The sequence below is a fragment of the Oryzias melastigma genome, linkage group LG21, assembly GCF_002922805.2.
Source record: "Oryzias melastigma strain HK-1 linkage group LG21, ASM292280v2, whole genome shotgun sequence".
Lineage (NCBI taxonomy): Eukaryota > Metazoa > Chordata > Actinopteri > Beloniformes > Adrianichthyidae > Oryzias > Oryzias melastigma.
Window position 1 is genome coordinate 18,698,502 of NC_050532.1, and position 23,607 is coordinate 18,722,108.

General features: G+C 40.2%; 1 protein-coding gene across 6 annotated transcripts in view; it reads left to right on the forward strand.

The window, feature by feature from the left end:
* Window positions 1-23,607, forward strand: part of myo3b (myosin IIIB) — a 70,146-nt gene that overhangs the window by 29,332 nt on the left and 17,207 nt on the right. For 2 of the 6 annotated variants that reach the window (XM_024286649.2, XM_024286645.2), the window contains exons 23-33: window positions 6,820-6,899; window positions 8,948-8,968; window positions 9,960-10,037; window positions 12,185-12,390; window positions 14,436-14,547; window positions 14,643-14,805; window positions 15,072-15,152; window positions 17,384-17,480; window positions 18,611-18,653; window positions 18,815-18,898; window positions 19,532-19,655. In XM_024286649.2, the coding sequence (XP_024142417.1) occupies window positions 6,820-6,899; window positions 8,948-8,968; window positions 9,960-10,037; window positions 12,185-12,390; window positions 14,436-14,547; window positions 14,643-14,805; window positions 15,072-15,152; window positions 17,384-17,480; window positions 18,611-18,653; window positions 18,815-18,898; window positions 19,532-19,655 (1,089 nt within the window). The other 4 variants (XM_024286647.2, XM_024286650.2, XM_024286652.2 and 1 more) reach the window with 4 other exon arrangements.

Sequence of the window (23,607 nt, forward strand, 5' to 3'; positions counted from 1 at the left end):
TAAAATTTGCAAGAAGCATGGAGGGGAGAGGGGGGTTCAATTTGCATTTTCCTCTTCACATTTTGGATCTTCTGTTATCTGTGAAATTAGCATTAAGTGGGGGAATCTGATAGAAATCTGTTAAACATCAGGGTGGTTTTTACAGCATGGGGATCCTCTGAGTGACCAGTAGGGGGCGCCCTTGCAGACCTGCAGCCTTTTGAGCATAACAAATTCATCTGGGAAAGCCAGTTTACACTCACATGGAGGTTTTCCTTCATATTCAGTATTATTTTGATATCCTACATTTATTTTTACATGAGGGGGAAATAAAAAGGCTGCAGAAAACAAAAAAAACAAAAGCTCCTACATGCAAGGTCACTCGAGCCCGGCAGAATGGAGGTGCTTGAGGCTCGGACATGTGCTGTTGTCAGAGGAAATGGGCTGTATTTGCATGGAAAAATTCCTTAGAACCAGGGCTTTTCCCAGATCAGAGGAGGATCAAACTATTTGAACTAGCTGAGCTCAGTAGGGACTAGCAGGGCCCGAGTAACCTGTAGTTATGCGTGTCTGTCTGTTTGTTTTTCTTTCATGACAGGATAGTCCTGCTTGCATCACACAAAATCAGAGCAATTTGGATAGCAAGAGTATCCAACTCCTTTTTTATTACTTTATTTGTAAAGCTTGATTTTTTTCACAGAAAATGTAGATTTACTTCTGTGTTGATGGTGATTTGAAAGAGTTTTGCATCCGAGGCTTTTATTTAACTTCCACTTCTGGGAAAAGTGTATTTTGCCTCTCCCTAAAGTTAATATTTTTTGCTTGTGAATGCCTTTTTTAAATTATTTTGGCTTGAATATTCTCCTTGTACATGAAACTTGTGCCGTTTTGCATAATTTAATAGGTTTTGATGAATTTTAAGCTATTGCAGAAATCTATCAGAGTTCAAAGGTTTATGATGTTTGTTCTATGGTGCACAGGTAAAAAAAAAAAAAAAAAAAAAAAAAAGACAGGGGACAGCTGACTATGACCTGTTACCAATAAGGAGAACATTTCTCTGCCACAATCAAACTAAATGGAGAAAAGTGCAATTTATTTAATAAGCAATTTGTTTGACAATTAGCTTGCTTGTTGTAAACAGAGTAACTGCCATTCTCTCCAATTATAAATTGTCCAACTTTAAGAGGAAATAATTAATTTTGGAGGTTAGTTCCAAACACTTTTTTGGGTGAATCCTAAATTGATGGCAATTTGGATGGGAATTTCTATGCACCTTCCCAATTTTATATGTTTGTAATTCAAACTTTTGAAGAAATTTGGGGGCATTTTTGTAACAGCAACAAACTCGAGCATAAATGATCAGACTATTTGTGTCATTTCAGGTCAGGGTTGCATATACAACTGAGATAATGAATGAAATGGTTTAAAATCAACTTTAAATGGGCTGCATGGTGACACCTTTGGAGAATCTGTATTTTCAGTCGCTGGCTATAAATTAAGAGACAATCTGATCTAAAACAACAGCAGTATAAGACAAAAGTCTTGTAAAAGGGGTGCAATAAAAGCAGCAATGAAATTGATGAAAATGAAAACATTAAATATGTGTTTTTAAAAATGCACTTTTATTCCCAGGCTTTCAACTTAGTAAAGCCAAAAAATAAAAGTTCATCTTTAAGGGAATTTATAAAACTGCACAATAGTGTACTTTCTAACAAGTATTGTTTGTTCTGCCTGTTCATCTACTTTTAAAAAAATCTGGAGTTTAATTAATCGGTCCTGATTGCATCCAATAATAAAAAAAATTCTATTGGGATTAGAAACTAGTGATGTGACTAATTGGTCTGACCATCATTATATACAGTCAGTGGCTTTAATTATCAATAAATAAATTCATTCTAGTAGTACAAAGCCTCTTAAGATCTCTAAATATCCTTGTATTTGTCTGAATCTTCATGGGAATACATCAATATTTTTATAAGTTACAAGATATCGATAAATAACTAAGTCATAAATTTAAATTAGGTTTATGACTATTTTTTTAGGCTATAAGTTCAGGCCTGTCTGTGTCAAACAGTTTATATCTGAGTATACAGCAGTGGCTGTTCTCCCGTTCTTCTTCCATCTCCCATCTTGTTGACAGGCTGCTCTCAGCTCCGTGACACATCTCGCTCTTTGTTCTCCTGTAACAGACAGCTTTTTCATCCCAGTGGGCAGATCTTCCACTATACATCCACTCAGCAGGGACACTCAGAGAAACAGCTACTTAGGTGCAATTTCTCCCCAAATTGTGGCATTTGTGAATGTTTTGAGTCAGCAGTCGGATTTATCAAGTCCCCACACTGCAGGAGCAGGAAGCCAGCTCTCCCAAGTCACATGGTGCAACATCTTTTGATAAATGCAACACTGTTGTGTCACTAAAAGCCAATTACACCATGCTTTTTATGATTGATCTACTTTGACAGTAGTGGATGGCATTTAAATCAACAGCCCCCAGAGTCATCTCCAGGCATAAACGGTGGTGGTTATGGAGGGCGGAAGGGTTGCGGGGGGTTATGGGTGCTTTAATCTAATTTGCTTGGCTGCTGAGTTTGCCTTCTAGATCACATGTTTTGAAAAGAGCGAGCCGGAGAGAGGCACAGATATCCAGCAAGCCTCTGCTCACTCAGCTCAGGAACGGCTGCTCCTTCTTACAAGTTTGATTGTCCCCCGACAGCTCGATCCGCAGCTTCTGAAGTACAAGGCGCACACTAGCGCTCATAAAAGCGTGCGGGGAGGTGTCATATTGAACGCAGGATTGCTTTTTAATCCCAGGCACATCGACTATTCTTGTCAATAGAGCTCCAATACAACTGCCAGCTTGAACTTTTTTTTTTCTTGCAGGATTCTTGCTGGGCTTAATTTTCAAAGTGAATGCACAGATGCCAAGGAAAGCTTTTTTTTTTCCTCCCCCTCTCCCCCCACATTTCGTTCTAACCATGCCGAGAGCACCATGCATGAAGCAAAAACAACAGTGGGACACCCCCTCCACCTGTTTCTCAAAAAGGAATGACCTTATGGGGTGTATTCCCCTCATCTGCTCTCCCTTTTAGCTGCCTAAACCACTAACTATTTACTTTTTAGTTTATTTTTTTGTGACTTAAAACCAGGGAAAATGCTAGGAAAATCACATGTGCAGCTTTATTATTTAAAGAATCCTCTGTCAAAGAACAAATATTTCTTTTTCAAGTCGGTTTCAGGGTTTGAATAATTATGATCCAAGTCATTATACAAGTTCACCACTCTGTCTAAATTAGAGGAACTTCTTTTAGGTTGGACATCACAGGTGTTCCCATGGTTTCATGTCTCGGGAGGCAGAATCTTTGAGGATGCAGACTATTAACCCATGCTCTAATCATGCAGTCAGAAGGGGATAAGAATCCCGGCAGAAGAATGAATTACCACAACCCACCGAGGAATACACGAAGACAGCAGCGTGTGTCCATTTGCGAGGCTTAGGTACAACTGTCATAGTTTCTCTCATCGCGGCGCAGCCCCTTCATCTCCTCTCGGTGGTACGGCAGAAGTGAGGGGCGTGAAAGCACAGTGACACTCCACGAGCTCGTTCCACTCGCTGCCGCTAATTCATCATGACAAATGTGCTCAGATGATCTGGCCCAGCAGCACTAATGGGAAGAGGAGAGAGCGCACTTCATTTGCACAAGACCCACTCCAATTAATCCATCCAGCTTTACTCTGGGCTAATTGGAGCAGGGCCCTCCCTGCCTGTGTGTCAAAATATACCCGACACAGTTTAACAGCCCCTGTTTTTAAAGACCATACTTTCTGTGTGTGTGTGTGTGTGTGTGTGAGTAGAGATTGCGCCGAAGGGCAGTTTGAGGTTGTAAAATCTGCTCCTGGTACTTAAACACAAGGCCTTCACACGGATGTGTGTTTAAATGAGCAATGAACTGCTCACGTCTCACTCCTTTATGTTACACTTCCCTTTCTTATGATTTTGGGTTGTAATTCAGCACCTCAGGTCGCTTTTTAAAAACATATTTTGAAGACCCCGCTTTTTTCATATGATGGATAATATATAAAAAATAAACTAAGATTAAAGCTTCATTTTTTCTTTTTTCAAATTGTTGCGAATCTGGAGCAGACAAAAAAAATGCAAGCGGAAAAAGCTTTTAGATATGATGTAGGACTTATTATACGATGGCAAGCCACAAGATTCCTGTTCTGCTCCATTCCGATGCATCCACCTGCAGACAAATAGATCCACTTGTGTTTTTGTTTACCTCGTCCGAGCTAAAATGTGGTTCAAAACTTTACAGCCGGATATGCTAATTTTGATGCACTCGTTGTAAGGGGCACTAAGCTGCCTGTATACAGATGGATGATGGGAAATGGGGGTAGACCAACTAATTCAGGGTGAATTTCTAGTTAACGACTACCGCTCTGCAGAAACTTGGGCCCAATCTGTATTCTTCCCTTTTCCTTACCTCTATCCGCTGGTCAGCTAACGTTAGCGCAAAGCTTCCAGTGCTTGAATACCTACATAACAAAGCTGTTTTATAACTTTTAAAAGGTCATGCTACAATAAAAAGCCATTACTTACATTTTAATGTAAAGTTTTGAGGTTTAGAGCACACCTAGGTGAAGAAAGGCGCTTCTCCTCCACGCCACAGCGCGACGTGGTACACCCTTGCAAGCCCAGGTGCCGGAGAAGAGAAGATGACGTTGGCTGCGGTTAAATGAGCCGCCATTCACATTTCTGTGGTCAAATGAGTCACTGGATTTTTTTTGTGTTAGTTTCATCCAATACTTACGGTAGCAGGACTGAGAACACTGGAAAATCTCCACCAGACTCCATGGAGCTTCTTGATGTGAACGGCGGCTCATTTGACTGCAGTTGTAAAGGATTGTAAATCAATGAAAGAGCATTTTGATGTTAGCTTTCATTATTTTATCAAGAACTCTGCTTTGAAAAACCAATTGAATGTATTGGTCACAGCAATAAACATCAGATAATTAGCTAGAAGAGTCTTTGCTGAACTGGAAGGAGAAAGAATCAGCTCAACTACCAAAAGCCAAACCCCCTCAGAGGAGATTTTGGAAACGGAGGCTTCAGATCAACATGAAAAATTTATTTTTAAGACGCTTAAGTAGTGGGAATTTGGTTAAAAACTTCCTAATCCTAATTAAAACTACTGGGGGCATTTTTTAAATAAAAAAAAATTGTAAGAGGAGGACTTTAGAAAATATTTTTGACACCCCTTCCACTAAAAATGCCCCTACAAATGGAGGGGTAAGGGGAAGAATTGGGCATCAATATTATATTTGTTAATGCTTTTACACTAGATCAAAAGATGATCAGAATGGGACTTTAACCCCTTCATAATTGACTTTCTTTTCAATTATATTGAAAATTATTCTTCAGTGTCAGGCTGCACGGTGGCACACTCTTCCCTCACAGCAAGAAGGTTTCTTGTTCAAGTCCCGACTGGGGGACCTGAACAGAACCATCAATGGGGGACCTTTCTTTGTGGCAATTGCATGTTCTTCTTGTGGGCTTTTTACTGGGCCTCTGGCTTCCCACCATCCAAAAACATGCTTCATAGGTTAATTGGTGACTGTATTTTGTGTGAATGTGAGTTTGTAAAGGTGTGTGATTGTGGCCCTGCGACAGATTGGCTTCCTTCTTCCACAAGTGGCCAGCAGCTCTGTGACCTCAAAAAGGACAAAGAAGGTTTAGAAAATGGATGGAATCTTCAGTCTTTTGAGTCCTGGATTAACTATGTTGCAAATTACCATCATACTTCTTTACGGAGTTAAAACTGAATTTGCCAACTGGTTTACTGCTAAATAATATTAAATTAAGTTATTTTATGTTTTAAGAAAATTTTGATTTTATATTCTAATATGTGTTTCCTGTGTTCTAACAGACACCACACTGACTTGTGTGGAACTCTCTTGACCTGATATGGCAACCTTTGTCTAAACTTCCATGTGTTCTCCGTGAACTCAGTTGAACTCCTGATTTTCCTTTCACAGGTTTCAGGAATAGCAGGCAGACGTCGATTCAGTTTATACTTTTTTTTCTACATAAAAATGATGTTTTCTGCTGCAGACATGAGGCTCGTTTTGTTGAATCCCTCTTCATATTTGCATTTCTGAATTCGGTCTCTGTGGTAGAAAATCTAGAACAATTGTTGGCCTGTCACTTCTGCTTTATCTTAAAAAACTTACAAAGGTTTCCCCCCCTTGCCGTACGCGGCTGCCTGGGTAATGCTGCCTTCTGTGTCTGCAGACGTATTTTTCTAAAGGTGTGTGTGGCACATCTGTGCAGCTATTGTTTATTCATGGAGTAAACCCTTTGAAATGTGTTAAGATACTTCCCACTCATTATAAAAATCCTGCCACCCATGGATTAGGACTTTGATGTCACCAATCCTGCTTCAAAGGCTTCTTTCACTGCTATTAATCACAGTTTAGCCTCTGAAGATATAGCCAGAGAAAACATTTGGACATCTTGTGCAGAAACTTTGAAATGCTCAGACTGTCTTTCATATGCTTTGCTCATATCCTTTCCGCTGTGTGTGGGGCTGTTGGACTGCTGTGCATGCAGCTGCACTCCTTATTCCTTGGGATTCAGCTCAGATTAAGACTTCTTCTGAACTGTCTTTTATGCTGCGGCTCCTGTGCGAACACTAACGAAGCAGTTGTATGCTTGAAAAAAAAAAAACACCTCTTGAAAGCTCAGCGAGAATAATCGCTTCCTTTCCGTGTAGCAGGTACAGGAGCTCACGCATAAGTAAATCCTGGTGTTTGTGGTTATAACGCTTTTGTATTCAATAGGAAATCTGGCAACGTCCAGGGCTCGGGTCACTGCTGCGTCCAGATCTCTACCGCCGCAGCTCGGCTCAGGACGCTCCAAGGTGAGGCTCCTGTAGCACAAATCATCACATGGAACCGCAGGACTTTTTATTTGTTGCTCACAGCCATTACGCCATAAGAAGCCCAGTAGAAGCCCTGTGCTGTGAAGCATAGCCACTTTAATTGACTACCCAGTTTTGTGGCTTTTTTGCTTGTGGTGATGCAGCTCTGCCATCTGGCATTTCACTTCATGGAAGTCGTTCCTCACATTTATGGAATTTTGTTTCTAACCGAGAAAAACTGTTTTGTCATATTTTATTTCATGTTCCAGACTTTGGAAAAACATAATCTTGTGGTCCAAATAACCTGAGAAATCCTAAATTACCCTTTCAGGAGCTCAATATGAGATTATATCAGAAAAAATTATGTTTATTTATGTATTGTTAAAATAAAGCTATGATCATTTGGCTGGACTGAAAATGTGGACACATTTTGACAAATTTTGATTTTTTTTTAGTTAACTTATTGATTTATTTGCTTGATTTATTTTGCAATTTTTGTGTCTACATAAGTGCTGAATCCAACTTAAATTAAGGAATTGAGTCAGTGAAAACTAAATAATCAAAACCAATTTAATGGCTCTAAATTTAAAAAAGAATTGCTATGTTGGAAGAAATGAGACAAACACATATTTTTGGACTGTCCGATTATTACAGAAAAATACTTACAATGGAAATCTCTACAAATTTACTGCTATTGATGTGATACCCTAGGATATCTTCAAGCATGAACAAATATATACTGCATATAGGCTAGTATCAGTAATTGGAAGAAAAATGATCAAAATAAACAGAAAAAAATCAACAATAAAATAGTGAAAAATAAACTAAAGCAAGTTTATTGAGTGGCAAAACTGTCTTGTTGAGCTTTTTAGACAAAGAACCAAATGAATAACTTCATAGAAAAATCTATACATATGACTGTGGACCCAAATATGACAAATTATTAAACAAATGAATGGAAGATGGGGCCTTAGTTAAGATCTTCCTTTTATACTTCTTTTATTTTCCTTTTTTTCTGTTTTTACCTCCTTTGTTCTTTGTTTTATTGTTATTCAAGTTGTGAACTGACCTTGACAGTTTCTCCTGAGCCCACTTTCAGTGGAAGGGGTGTGGCCTTCTAACATGCTCCTGACTGGAGAGTGTGGTTGCTATAGAAATGTAGACTCATACCGACTCAGACCAATCACTGCTTACTAAGGACATCAGAGTCCAACATGGCGACGGCTTTATTCTGTAAAAAAAATTGTGACTGAAATGACTTCACGTTGTTGGAACCGCAAGTAAGATTATGTTCTATGGGTGACGTCACAGTCGCTCAGTTCAGTTCTCTTTTACAGTCAATAGTAAAATGAAATGCATGTAAAGGTACACACTGAATTTAAAATGAAAAATCTCTGGAAAATGCATGTAAACCAGTGTTTCAGGCTTCTGCATTCAGAACTCTCACGTTTGGGTCTCCCTATGCAAGTTTTTATGTCCGTTCTCAGGCTCTTCTAGAAAATCGTGTGTTTGATCACCTACTGGAAGTTCAGCCTATTGAACTTTTGACTGAACTTTGACCTATCAGGGACCAGTGATGTGTAGGTACCGTCCTTTTCAAAACATGGAAGTGCCAACTGTTGTAACCATGTTCACAAAGGATAAATGTAATATTTAAAATTATGATTATATGACGTCAAATATTTCATATTGGAATAGAGCTGTGAAAAAAAGCCTGCAAGGTTCACGAGATTTGCAGCACTTCAGCAATTATTATTGTTTCCTATGTCATCGCTTTTTTAGCAGTTGACACTTCCATGTTTGGAAGAGATTACCAAATTCAAGTCCCTGATTGGTCAAAGTTCACATGGTTTAATTGTTAATCCACGTTCAATGGCTGTGCAGCCTGAAAACTCACTTAAAAACCTGCATAGCAACTTGTGAAGACAGAAGCCCAAAACGCGCTATGGCGGCTTGAATAAGAGCTTTCAAATGTATTTTTTGCTTCTTTACTTTCTCTCTGTTCATCTGCTTTTTTCTTTTCATATCCTTGTTTTTCACTCTCGAAGTCTCCCAAATACCTTTTAAAGGTAAGAGCTCTAATATAAAGGTAACACCCACTGAATCAACTCTATCCACAGAGTGTAGAGCTAGATTTATATTTATTGTGAACCCCAATTCACTGAAATAAGATAAAGATGTTATAATCTTCAAAAATGTGTTAATCTAAACCTGAATTGTGTCTGATTTCATCTCGTAAATTATTTCCTTTTCTGTGTCATCAGTCTAAATAAATACTCCACTATGATTCTTTTAGATGATAGAAATCCTTAATGAGACCCAAACACAGACTAACATCAAAATCTGTGTAAAACTATCAATTTTTGTTAAATCTCCAACAAGAACCAAATCAACTGTTCTTAATTGTGACTTCTTGGGTCAATAATTGCGGTGTGATTGATGTAAAATGCATGTTCTCAATCTGGGTTGCAGAAAACTAATACAAAAAAAGTTCCAGATGAAAGTAACGGACTCTTGTTGGAAGAGTTGAAATGAGCTCCAGATAACAGGATGGTGGCGTTGGAGGAGCTCAATCATCTCTCTTCCTTCTCAGAGATCGTACCTTTCTTCCTCTGTGCAGGACTGAAATAAAGTATTAAGATATGCACTTTGCGACATCGACTTACCATAAAATATCTATTGCATCATTAATTTTGATGAAGCCATGAGGTGCGAAAGCCATTAGAAAGCTTATATTGTGTCCTCGTTAATCCGCCGTCGTTGGGACGACTGTCTGCTGGATGACGGCTAGTCTCATTACTCAGAACGTTCTGCAGTTTTCCCGTGCCCCACAGCAGTGTTGAATTATTCTCTAGATTGTTAGCTTTAACTGTTTATGAGGCTGTGTCGTATCAGTACCACAGTTAGTACAGCTGTGTATTCCCAACTGGCCCATTCAAAGCAAGAAAAGCTGCTGTGATATTACCCTTTATCCCTGCAGAGCTCACTGACGACACCGTGTTCACCAGGAAGCGGCGTCTGATTGGGATCTGCTCTAGTGGTAACTGTGCTTGTGTTCAGGTGGACACTATGGAGATGATGCGCCACCCCGACGAAACCACCAACATGAGGAGACAGACCGTGGCGTCCTATTTTCGTGTAGGTGTTCTCATTTCTTGCTGCAAACAAACATCTCACAGAAACAAACATAAAACCTCAGAAGCAAACTACACCTGAGATTCTCCTGCAAACCAATTACTGGATTAATTTTGCTATTGAAACTCTTTAACACTCCTGGATGAATTTTTCATACCTTCTCGGTCAAATCGGAGCATTGGCAGATTGGGAGTTTTGACGGCTCTTTTTCAGAACTGGCACAGGTTAATGATCATCTTGAGAAATTCCAACCTGCAACCATTTTTATTGTAGTTCATCAACATTTGATGAACCTCAACTGTATCAATATTACTTGATGGCATGATCAAAGGAAGAGCAGAGATGGTTTGAAAGCAACTAAAATCTTCAGCGGCACTCCACCAAAGAAAACAAGAGACAGCATGTTTATCATGAAAATAATTCCATTCACCAAATTATTTAGATCTTATTTGAGGCTGGTGTTGTTATATAAGACGTGACTAACCAATGTGATTTTTATTTAACTATTATTTAAATTTCGAAACATCCGTCTCTAGAATTTAACAATTGGTTGCTTGGTTCATTTCTTTTAATTTCTTTTCCCATTTTTTTTTTTTTTCTTTTTTGTTCCTGAGATCCAACAACAAAGAAGTATTGATGTTAGTTTTAACAAGCATCCAGAAAAAGTGGCTCTCATAACTTTGAGTATGAGACAACAATAATTGCTAGAGTCCTCCAGACCTGAGCTTTCATTAATCTCTGCAATAGTCTGATGTGAAACCTAACTCTGATCAAGAGCATAACTTAGCACAAAGAAAGGCTGAAATGATGATTAAATTCCCTTTTAGGTGGTGGGAATTATATAAGGAACATACATTTGTAGGATGAGCAGAAAATCTCCAATGAAAATAAAATATTCTCTGCCGATCACAGGATACTGAGCTTTGGTTCATGTAAGATATTTTGTTGCTAATCTGAGTAGCTTTTTCTGCTCTAGTACTCGACATGATCCTCTTCTAATGTCAAGCAATAGCTTTGGTTGTTGCTACGAAGTTGTTTTAAGCTTGTGTTATCATCATAAGGTGTAAATCAGACACTTGTTCGGCAGGACAGGAATTTTGCTAGGATATTATGGGTTGATGGATAGGGCATGTTTTTTTGTTTGGAGTGGTTCTTTCTCAACAAAATAGACAACAGTGGCAGTTTTGTATCTTCAGAATCTGGGTCCAGACCATATATTAAAAAACTCTTTTTAGTTTGTTTCTTCTGTACATAACGGAGTCTCGGAGAACTTCTGCTTTGACTGATGTATTTGTATCTCCAAAAGACGATCAAAACTATGGCCGAATCCGAATTCTTCCCCTACCCTTATGGATTTTCCCTACCCCTATATTTAATCCTTCAAACGGAGAGTTCTGGAAAATACAGTAGTGTCTTCTAGTTCTGATGTCACTCCCACTCAATAGTCGCTGCTCGCCAGTCATCCACGATATCTGCTAGCGCTCAGAAAATACATAACATTGATTTATTAACTTTTAAAAGCCATGCTAAGACAAAAAGTCATTACTTTGTGCTTCGGAGCACATGAATGTGAAGAAAAGTGTTTCTCCTCCACTTATATAAAAATATTTAAAAAAAATCCACCAATCAGATTATTTGACAACACAAGCCTATCCCAGCATTCTTTCACTCCCCTTTTCATGCTCATTTTTGCAGTTTTAAAAGTTTATTCAATTGCAAACACATATATTAGGAATATGTCAATTTCCTGAGACCCGTCATGCAACTGATCCATGCACAAGAAGCTTTGACTTTGGGAAATATAAATCCCAAGTCAGACAAATCGGAATTTGATCTCCAGCTAAAAGAAAAATGATTTTTTTTTCTCTGTTCGGAATCCTGAGAATCAGTAATTCTTTTAAAACTTATACATGTAAAGGTCCTACAAGTAAAATCTTGTATGAAAACGTTTTGTGAATCATGTTTGTACTGTTGTTTTAATCTTAAAACTGTTTCTACAAACTGAGTTTTACAATTCTGTTGCAAAGTGACAAAATTACAAGATTTTATTTCTGTTTGTATGTGTAAAACTCAAACTAATGTTTTCAAGTAAAGTTCTGTTTACAACATCTGTACCTGCACTGATTATTGTTGCATGTTTTTTTTTGTAGTACTCCCTAATGGACTTGCTGTCTAAGATGGTTGTTGGCCAGCCACACTTTGTCCGCTGCATCAAACCCAACGATGACAGACAGGCTCTGCGCCTCTGCAGGGAGAGGGTGATGGTGCAGCTGCGCTACACTGGCATCCTGGAGATGGCCAACATCCGCCGGCAAGGCTACTCCCACCGCATTCTGTTTGAGGAGTTTGTTCCCAGGTAGCTGTGACGTCAAGGCGGCACCGTCCTCACTGTAACGCACACACTTTTGCGGAGTGCTGACACAACCCCTGAGAGAGCAGCGAACAAGTCGACCCAGCGCTGCATCACACAAAAACACGGGTTCTTTAATTAGAAAGAAGTTTGAGTCGAGCAGAGCAAGAGGCTGACTAATTGGCAGTCATTAGTGATGGAGCAAGACCTAATCTTACAGCTCTTTTAACTGGGAGGATACTCTAGTGTGGAAAATATGAATAAAATTCAAATGGGGAGGAACTGTTATTATAAGGGGAGATGCATTTTAATAGCCTCCCTTTTACTATTCATAAAGAGTTTGTTCTTCCTCTCAGTGACCTGGAAAAACTCAAACATGTTCTCTTTGTCCCATTGGTATAACGTTAGCACACAATTAAAACATGTTTCATCTTTAAGGAGACTTTAGTTTCAAGTTTAAAAAAAAATATGGGACAGATTTTACTAAGTGTTTGCCTTTCTTTTGGGTTCCATCTTTTACAGGATGGGGGAGAAAATCAAACATTCACACAGTACATTTTTGATGAGGGTGCCCTTTAAGAAATATTCCGCCACCTCTTATGTGGAGACTTAAATCAGATATCAACTTTAATTAACTTCTGGCCTTCTGGAAACAACTTTGAGGTGGCTGGTTCGTCTCACAGCTCAAGGGAAACTTGTGTTTAGTGAATAAAAGCTTTCAGTGACCACATGATGTCCCGGTTTGACTCCCAATACTTTGGAAATGTTCTACTTCCTGTTGATTCTGCGGCAGCAGAGCAGAAAGTGTGACTTTTAACCTCACTTTTGCACACACAACATCCCACCTGAGCCCAGCAGAACTCACGGATACACCCAAATGGCTAAGCTGCACCTTGAGTAAATCTGATTTAAATTTGTGCTCTCATATCAAAGGCTCGTCTGATGTTGCACCGCTTTGTATTTACCATCAAAGAAATAACAGGTATCAACAGGAATTAGTATGAAAGGCTTTAGACTGAGGCGGGGAGGGGAGTTCAAAGAAGTTTTTTCTTCTTGTTGTTCTTGTTTTTTGACCACCGCAAGAACATGGGAGATGAGCCAGGAGTTGTGGAGCCTTGATGTCCTTGAGCAAACACTCGCAGTCCCCGCTGTCCTGCGGCGGCATTTTGTAAACTTTGACAAAAGCATCAGGAGTTGGACTCAGACACGTCAATTTGCACACGTGGATGGACATCTTTTATGAAATAAGAAACCAACCTGCAACAATGAGGCTCTGTTGAAAACTGTCGTGTCAGTTGCACACATTCTCCAAATGACACTGACATATATATTTAGCAGTTATGTGATCTGTTATTAGCATTCTCTTAAGTAGAATTGTATATATACAGCAACTGCAGAAGTGGAAACCCTCTCAGATCGTTTAATTTCTTGCAGTAATGAGGAAGATATTGCATTTAGTCAAGCCAAATCTTCAATTCCAGCTTTCAATTAATCAAAAAGTATTTTCATGCACCTTTCAGTATCCGTTTACATTTCTTATGAAACACAAACTTTCTCATATTTGTCAAGATTTTCCTAAAAGGATACCATGATTTTCATAAGTCTTTCAAAGTAAACTATATCCATATAAATAGTCTTAAATTACCTTTGGAATACTAAAAAACAAACTATTTATGAAAATTAGGTTATTTTTGTGGCACTCGCGAAGCTAACTGACCACTGCTAGCTCGAGCTGCTTGCGTTAGCTTGGGGGCGGAGCAGACTCTTCCTGGAGGGGGCTGTCTCACATTGTGACATCAGCACGTGAGGACCCACTTGTTTTCGGGGGTATGAGAGGGTCAGAAATGCGTAAACGGATCAAAATACTGCTTTGGGGTTGTTTATAGTGAGGAATGAATATTATAATACACTTAAAAGCTCAAAAAGTTGTTTTTTCATGGTATAGCCCCTATAAATATGTAGAAAAAAGCTCTACCTTCTCACTAATAATACTTTGATTTAGAAGTTTTATACTCTAAACAATGTATTTCTTGTTTGTCTTTCTCTCAAAGATACTACTATCTTGCCTTTCGGGCTCATCAGATGCCTGAAACCAGCAAGGAGAACGTTGTTCTCATCCTGGAGCGGACCAAACTTGAACACTGGGTCCTGGGAAAAACCAAGGTAACATTGTTTTTTTTTTTACAAAAAAGTTGACTTTAAAAACAGGCCGAAAAGCATGTGTGTGGTGTTGCAAGCAGATGTGAATGTGCCGTCAGGTGTTTCTGAAGTACTACCATGTGGAGCAGCTGAACCTGCTGCTGAGGGGCGTGATGGCTCGGGTGGTGGTGATGCAAGCCTACACTAAAGGCTGGCTCGGAGCCCGACGGTACCAGAAGGAGAAGCGCAGGAGGAACCGAGGGGCCGTCATTATTCAGTCCGGTACAGTTTTATTCAAAAAGTAAAAATGATTGTTAATATTTGCTTGTGAATCTTCATGGAAGGGATAACCACAGATTGACCTTTGAGGGTTCAGAGCAAACACTAAGACCTCTGAGAGTTCAAAAGAATCCATCCTCTGCCACCTGGTTTAGTGCTGTTTTGAAGTGGGATCTTGTGTAGACTGTGCAGTTTTTTTTGTTTCACAGAGACAGGTCAGCAGTCTCTCACATGCAGACGCACACACTCTTGTCTGTATCTTTCCTTAGCTTGGAGGGGCTACGTCGCTCGCCAGAATGTCAAGCAAATAAAAATGGAGCGGGAAGAAGCCGCAGTCCACAAACAGCCAGGTGAGAGTAAAAGTGGTGCAGACACCTCATGCCCGGAAATGTATCCCATTCAGTTTTTGGAGAGGTTTATTTTCTAAAGGGATATAGATCTTTGTGAAACACCTTTTTGATCTCCATGAGTGGCCCACGAAAAAAAAAAGAAATAATTAATTATTAATGAAGACAGAAAAGCTTTTGAAAGTTTCTGCAGCATTTGGTCGCCATGTTGTAGAAGAACAGTGACTACTGAGATCTTTTCTTTTTCCCTTTCATCTCCTTCCCAGTAAAGGCAGAGAGGGGCTTATCCCTTCTGTTTCCTCACGACTTCCTCTCTGAAATTCCTGGCCTATTACACAGCTCTCACATACCAGAAACAAGATGCCTTTTTATACTGTCAACCTTTTCATCTGAAATGTAAATTAATTCTTACTCAGTGTGCCTTGACGAAGATCAAAGTGGGCACATTAACCTTCCCAGCCAGCCCCCCACCACCACCACCGCCCCTCATCCTTGGAGCCACTCACTGGAGACCTGGAGTGGGTGCCAAAAGGGGCAGGAGAGAGGAGGGCAGGGGGAGGAGATTTGGCATTGTTCCCCTTGGCTCTCTTAGGGGCTGCCCTCATCTGGCACATGGAGCATCTCAGTCGCCTGCACACCTTGTGTAAATGTGCTCCATTAAACCCTTGTAAATAAAGCTGCAGAATGGGTAAACACGGGTTCGGTGTGAGGAAAGCCTCTCTGTCGCCGCCGCCGTCTTTCTCTTTTAGCTAAGTGTGTTTGTGTGTGGCCGCCGGGGTTCACGTGGAAGGAGGGGTGGGGTGGGGTGAACCTGACATAAGTGGGGCCTCAGCACCCCCGGCAGAGCGCTCCAGCACATTCGCATTGTGTGTTCTCCACAGCTTATAGCCTTTGAGGTGGGCCGCATTTGCATTTTGAAAATAAACAGATGCCTTTCAAATGCATGAGCCTGGTGGCGTCTCAGATCCCAGCGGGGACTGGAGGACATGCTCTCCATCAATCAGATTAGACCATGCAAAGGAGAACCGTTGCTCAACAATGTACTTGAGCTTTCTCTTTTTTTGTGCATATAATTTTACCAGAGAAACACAAAGCGGATTGACGGAGTGGCTCAGCGAGCTCCGTTTACCATCCATCTGAGCCCAGTATGTCTCAATAAGCGCTACCTTCCTGCTGCTGCTGCACCACTGTGCTTTAATGCATGCTAAATGCATTTTGCTTCCACGAGCCACATGAACGATTTTTCAATACAGGAATTTAAAGGACATTCGTTCAGTTGTTTTAATTGCCTCTAATTACAATCAAAACAACATAATAGCTGAAGGAAAATGGTTTTATGACAATAAAATGAAAATTTACTGCAATATCAACATGTTTTTAAAGCAAATGTTGGTAATATAGGAGAATTGATGTTTAAAGTCCCACTCATTTCATCTTTTCATCTAATATAAAAGCATTCCCAGTGGCTTTTTAATCATACACTAAAAAAAAAAATCACATTTAAATCATTGGTTTTCATCAAATTAAAATATTGAGATTTTTTACTGAACTCAGAACTAACTTTTGTTAATTGAGCCAGTATGTTAATTTTTACAGTGTCTTTTTTAGCCAAAATATTTGTGTTGTTTTCTAGAACATAGTTTCTGTAGAATTTTGCCTCTGGGTTGTGGGTAGCGGAGTGAGTCTCCCCTCTTTTCCCATCATCCCATTGTTAGCACTCTGTCCTGCTAGCTTACAGCCTTCCACCCCCAACCTAGCATGATTGGGGCAACAAAAATGGTGAGCAGTATTTGAGCTATTCACTTGTACAGGTTTGAGCCGGATTCCAGCTGGGAGGAGGAAAACAAAGACGTACATGGATTTATTTGTCTGGATGCATCAGAATGGAGCGGAGCATTGGTGTCCGCCGACTGTAGCACTTAGGTCTCTGCTACGGGCATTTTTTTCCTCTGATTCGCAAAGATTTGAACAAAGAAATACTCAGAAATGCCATTTTAAGTGTAATTTTCTGTTCTCGATTATGAGAAAAATGCCACAAGAACATGTTTAAAACACACAATAAATGATTTTCTTTGGAGTGGGGCTATAAAATAGTTTTTAGAGACTTTATTTTATCTAGTCTTTGTAATTTGTAGAAATGTTTTAAAAAATAATCAAAACTTATTAATCCACGAATGTCACCATTTCCTGATATTTCTGCCCATGTGATGATCTGATACTTATATCCTGTGCAGCTTATAGAGGACATCGGGTGAGTTTTGACTGTGAGCCACAGAGGCACAGATGTCACCCAGAGTTTGGAGAGGAGACCACCAAGGAAGAGCGCACAGGGTGAGCTCAGGCGTCTTTTGTCTTCCAGGGCTGAATACCACGCTTCCTTACAGTCTCTTTGTGATTTTTCCTTTTTCTGCAAAATAGCCTGACAAAAAGAATCGAAACCAGGACCGTCATTAAGATGACTTAAGAGATCTCACATACTGTACCTGCCATTCATCTCCAGCACCTCTTCATTGGCCGCTTTTACCTTTTTAGTGTTGGGCTGTTTCCCTTCAGAGGCTCCTCCCTCTGCGCCTCCTTTCAGTTTTATAAAAGCAATAAATAACTTTCCACCAAGATAGCACACTTGTCTGACCACAAACGGGGCTGGGCGGTGCGCTGGTCTCCAGATGTATGAGCGGAGGGCTGTGTTTAAGCAGCACATGGGCAGGCCAGTCATTAAGAAAGTATGCAGGAGAGCAGCCACTGAGCAGCAGCACCTCAATAAGACTCCTTATAGATTATTCTCACGCATTTTTTTTAAATATTTCTTAAAAAATTGTGAAAAACCTCTTTACACAGGTCCCATTTATGTCTTTGCTGAAACTCCCTTTTTTTTGGTCAACACTCCTCCAGACTCGAGCTCCAAAATACCAGATTTACACATCTGAAAGTGTTATGCTTGTTGCATACTCCGTCTGAGCTGCGCCTCATCTGGGATTTTTCCCTGCATGTTTACAATCGTATTCCTCTGTGAGAAAAACTTCAAACTTTTACTTAACAATTCTGTTTAATCAGGCTTGGAATCTCTCCATATATATTTATTCTGACACGATTTGGCCCATTTTCCTCTTGTAAGATCTATATTCTCACCTACATGCTGTTCTTTTCCCTTTTGATATCAGTCTCCTCCGCCGCGGCTGAATCGAGGGTTTGCATCCAAACAGCAGAGCCTCCAGTTGCATCACCAATTCCAAATTGGATGAGATTTTATTCCTCCAGAGTCGGAGCATGACTGCCACTGGCGTGCAGCATTGTGTGTTCAGATGTTTGTTTTTTTAAATAATGTACAAAGAGTGATCATACACAGAGTTAACACTATCTTGTTCTCTGCAAAATGCTTTATAAATAAACCAAAAAAAGAATGCAATAAATAAGCAGGTACGCTTTCTATTTTGGGGTCAAACTGCTTTTTACTTTTGCAGGTGCAGCCTAAAGAGCAATACGGAGGACACGCATAACGGAAATGTGAGTCACAGAATATCAATGAGCTGTTTTTACTGCCTTCCTACAGTGGCGGATGTAAAATGCTGCTGTTCTGCAAAAGCAGCTTTAACCCAGATTATTCTTTGGGAGTTTTTTTTTTCTTGAGTCCTTGAGACAAAACGGGGTCTCTTGCTCCATCTCAGCGGAGGAGACAGGGTGGTACAGGAACGAGAGAATCAAAAGGCTGGAAATTCGTGGCTGAGAATAAATGCTCGCTCTTCCCCGAGGTGATTTGTCTTTGCGCTCCTCTTTCTACAGATGTTAGACCCCTTTTTTTAGTAAAGACCTGAGGTTCTTTGGTAGCACTTTGATATCCTGCTCGGATTCAATATGTGAAATAGAAGAGCCACTCCGTGACTTGGAGCACATCACAGTCTTTGAAGTCTGATCCAATTTTTGCTGCTCACCATTTGATGTTGAAAGGATGAAATGAGGAAAATGTACAGTTTTTGCCAGTAACTCTGCTGAGCATATGTAAGATTAAAAAAGCAAAACCCTTTGGAGGTTGTACTTAGAAATGTTAAGCAGATTAATACTTTCCTATAGCTCTTTTATTCAGAGATAAAATTAAATATGAGTGAAAGTCTGTATGGGCTGTTTTTTTCCCATCACAATTAAGTCAGTGTGGATGTTTGCTAGGAGGTACAACCAGCAAAAGGGGATGTGCAATTGCATTAGCATTTGATTAAAATTGCAAAGCAAATTAATGGGTTTGGGTAATATGAGTGCCAAATTGTAAATAAATGAATACTACATGGCTAGTTAAAAAAAAATGTTGCAAGGCTTGCTTTAACTTGTATCTGTTAGCTTTCTTTCACTGACATGGCTCTTCTGGGTGTGTTCACCCCTCCTCTTTCAAGGCTGGCCCTGACAGCCGAGACAGACAAGTGAAAGACATCAAGAGAGACAAAGGCAGAGCAGAGGACAGAGTAACGAAGCCTTGCAGGGAGTCAGCTAGACTGCCAGACCTGCAGTGTAAACAAGGTAAGCCCAAGCACAGAGCTTGCGGGTGCAGGTAATTACACAAAGAGACAGCAGAAATCCCGCTTTAATGGATAAAGTGCCATTTTTAATACGGAGCCCCTTACAGCCTTTTCATCCCAGCCAATCCTCTGCTGCCATTCTCTGTTGACAGCTGGAAAGAGAGGCATTATGGGTGATCGTTTTCTGCGGGATTTTAATAACCCAGGTCAGCTTATCGTGATCGCTCCGTGGCGAGTGGGGGGGCTTTGAAGGTGGCGTGAACACTTCAAAGCCTTCACTCTCCCACGTGGTGAGCTCCTCGCCAACGATCTCATCAGTGACTCTAATAGACCTGCACAGTTTCAGTGACAAGAAAATACACAAGCCCTGATTTGTTGAACATATGTTTGGTTTGCTTTTTGCCCCAGGCGATGAATTACATTAATTCCTGCTGCCTGGGAGGCTGGGTGGGTGGGTGGCTGCGCAGGGGGCCGATTGCGGCCGTCACCCGGCCCACCACAAGGGCAGCCCCTGTGATGAGGCCCGGCCCATTCATTAATGTTATTAGGAGGGTACGAGGTAAGAGGCCGAGGTGGGATAGCGTTTAGCAGTGTGGCTGAGAGATTACGGGGATTACAGATGATAATGTAACACAGACAGGGCTCTCCAGCGGGCCTGGGATTACTGTCAGCACGCCGCAGCAGGTCTGGGTTAGATAGCAGCTAATTCGGTAATGCTGCATACAGGTGACCCCCACTCTCAGGCGTCACGGCTACTGAGGGGAGGCGGCGTTTGATGAATTTATAATGTCAGAGGGATTCTGGAAGGAAACATTTCATTTTGTTCAAAGAGTGTTTGGCCTCTATCGCCAAAAGGTTTGAATGAGCAATTTTCTTGGCTGTTTAGAGACATAATGAGGATGAAAGGAGCCTTCTTCACATTTTTTTTTGTTCTTTATGTGCTGAAACATAAGAGTCAATGGTTTTCTTTACAGTGACATGACATCAAAAGTGGAGTTGCTGAACAGTGAAATGTGTCACACTTCTCTTGAAAATGTGTCACTCATTTCAAGCTGTTCCAGCTTCTTGAAGTCGTATCTTTGTGCACCTGAATCCTTACAGGGTTCAGTTTGGTTTTTATGTAAGTTTTTACATGATCAGTAAAATAAAAGACACAATAGTTTTTGATTTTTTTTAATTTAAAATAGTTCATTTGAACTCATAAACAAATTATATATTCACATTTAATTTTTTTTCATTTTTTTCCTAAATTATTAACTAATTTAGAAGTCTAAAAGTTCCACTCTACTCATCTTTTGATCTATTGTAAAAGTGTTCCCAGTGGTCTTTCAATTATTATTATGCATTTTTTTTAGCCCAAATTTAGAAAAAAAAGTTTTGTTTTCTAGGACATATTTTCTGCAGAGCGGCATTAGTCTCTTCTCTGAGTCATAGGTGTGGAGTAAGCCTGTCCTCATTTCCCATCATCCCTTTGTTTACTCTCACTCCAACTATCTTTAAGCCTCTTACAAACCTGGGGGTTGTAAAGGGGGCCGTGGTGTAGCGGTAGGGCGGTCATTGTGCAGGTTCGATTCCCGCCTTGCCTGCTAAAATGTGTCTAAGTGTCCTTGGGCAAGACATTGAACTTTGGAAGGTTGGCATGAGTGTTGAGCATCTCTGTCAATGTCAATGTAAAGCACTTTGGGGCTTCAAGGAAAGTAGAAAACGCTATACGAGTATACAACATTTACCTAACACTACAGGTGCAACAAAAATGACGAGCAAAACTAGAGCTATCCAGCCGTACAGTTTGAGGAGGACCTGCCTGCAGACAAGATGATGCCCAGACGTCAATAGCCAGAAACGGAAATTTCCCAACTTTACCCAGAAGGAGAAGTTGTGCACCTACACTAGAAATACCAGCGCAAAGCCCTTTCTCTCTGCAAATCCGGTGATTGAAGTGCGTGATTATGTTATGTTAAGTTATGTCAAAGGACATAAAGGTTTAAAGGGGCCATAAAATGATGTTCTTAAGCCTTTCAGAGTAAACTACATCCATATATATGATCATATCTTACCTTTGGAACATTAAAAATCAAATTATTTATGAAATATGAGTTTTAAAGATGCATTTTGATATTTTGGAGCTTTAATCCACTTTGATACAGGTCAAGATGAACAAAACAGTCATCTGTGAAGTAACGATCGCAGACAAAAAAGTTTCTGGCTGGTCTGTCGCGCACTACCAAAGATAAACTCCAACCATTACTGACGAACAGGGTCTTCTTTTGGACTTGGAAGAAAACTCTTAATCTCTCGCTACAAAAAAATATTTTATCCAATTAAAACAAATTGTCTCACAAGCCGTTATTTTCTCTGCAGATTAGATACAAGAGGAACCACTTCTTCTCAGAGTCGATGCTAAAATAACGCTTTGCTGATGATCACCATAAGCTCCGCAGAGGAAGTGGGTGTGTTTATGTTACACTGGGGGCGGAGCTGGCAGTGCAGACTCTTCCTGAAAGGGGCTGTCTCACCCTGTGACATCAGCATGTGAGGACCCACTCATGTGTATTGGGGGGGGGGATGCGGCTGATAGCGCAGGTTTTTAGAGGATTACTCAGAAATGTGCGAACAAATCAAAATACAGCTTTGGGGCTCTTTATAGTGAGGAATGAACATTGTAATACAGTTAAAAGCTCAAAAAGCTGTTTTTTCAAGGTATAGCCCCTTTACAAAAGGACAAAAATGTGACTGGTAGGGTTGCCAACTAAATAGTTTTGGGGTTATTTTTAAAAAAAAAGACTATTTCTTGGCTAAACTGACTGAAATGGGAAAACATGAAATACTGGTTCCAATCGTAGACTTATGGTTCCAGGTGATCATGTCACCATGTCGATTTCTGCAGCCAGGTTCTCTTGCAGTTCCATACGAGGAAAACAAAGACATTCATGGATCTATTAGTCTACAAGTGGATGCATCAGAATGAGCAGAGCAGCGAGTTTGTGGTTCATCGACTGTAGCACCTACATCACTGCTACAAGCTTTTTCAAATGGCATTTTTCTCTTCATGACAATTTGAAAAAATAAATGCTCAGAAATTTAGTTTTAAGCTTAATTGTCTTAATATATCTCATCTATCATGTGGAAAAACTACAAATACATGTTAAAAACATTAAAAACATGATTTTCATTTCAGTGGGTCTTCAAACTATCTATAATTTCACTTTTATAAATAAAAAGTTTTTTTTTAAGTTTAGTCCACTTTTTATAACAAAACTGGAATTTTATGATATTTTAGGAATACTGCTTGACTATTTTAAAACAGTATCAATTTATTTTTGGCTCCAAAAATGTTTTATTTTGTGTGGAGAGAACAGATTTTCAGGTGTTCATTGTCATTTCTTTTCCTGCCTCGTTTATCTTCTGCTGGTGGCGTCTTCAGGAAATCCAATTTGAATATGTTGAGGCAGGAGGCCACAGTGGCTCAGGGACCCAGGGCACACTTTGATCCCTGCAGATCTGAGGGGCTTTTTTTTTTCGGTCCCGAGGTTCAGCAAGTCATGGAAGCCTTGCCCTGCCAGATGTTTGGAGACCAGACTCCTTCCTGTGTCTCATCCTGCTGTCGCCTCTGGTGATCGCATCAGTTGGCTTAGGCTGGAGCTCAACCTGGAGTGTTTCAGGACACCAGAAGAGGAAAAAAAAAACCACAATTAGCCATGGAAATCAAATTACTCCACCCCTTCTGTTACTGCACATGCACACATTGCTCCTGTGATGCTAAAACGCCAGATCTGGACCCAATGGGTCTACTATAGAAATCCTGGATGGATCTTTTACACCATAAATCTCACAAAAAGCTAACCGCCTGGTTGACTCTTTACCCAAATACCCACAGCGCTGTATTTCATGACAGCTTTAAAGCACTTTGTACTCCAGGCACTATGCAAAACCAACCTTTGATTTCCCTTTTC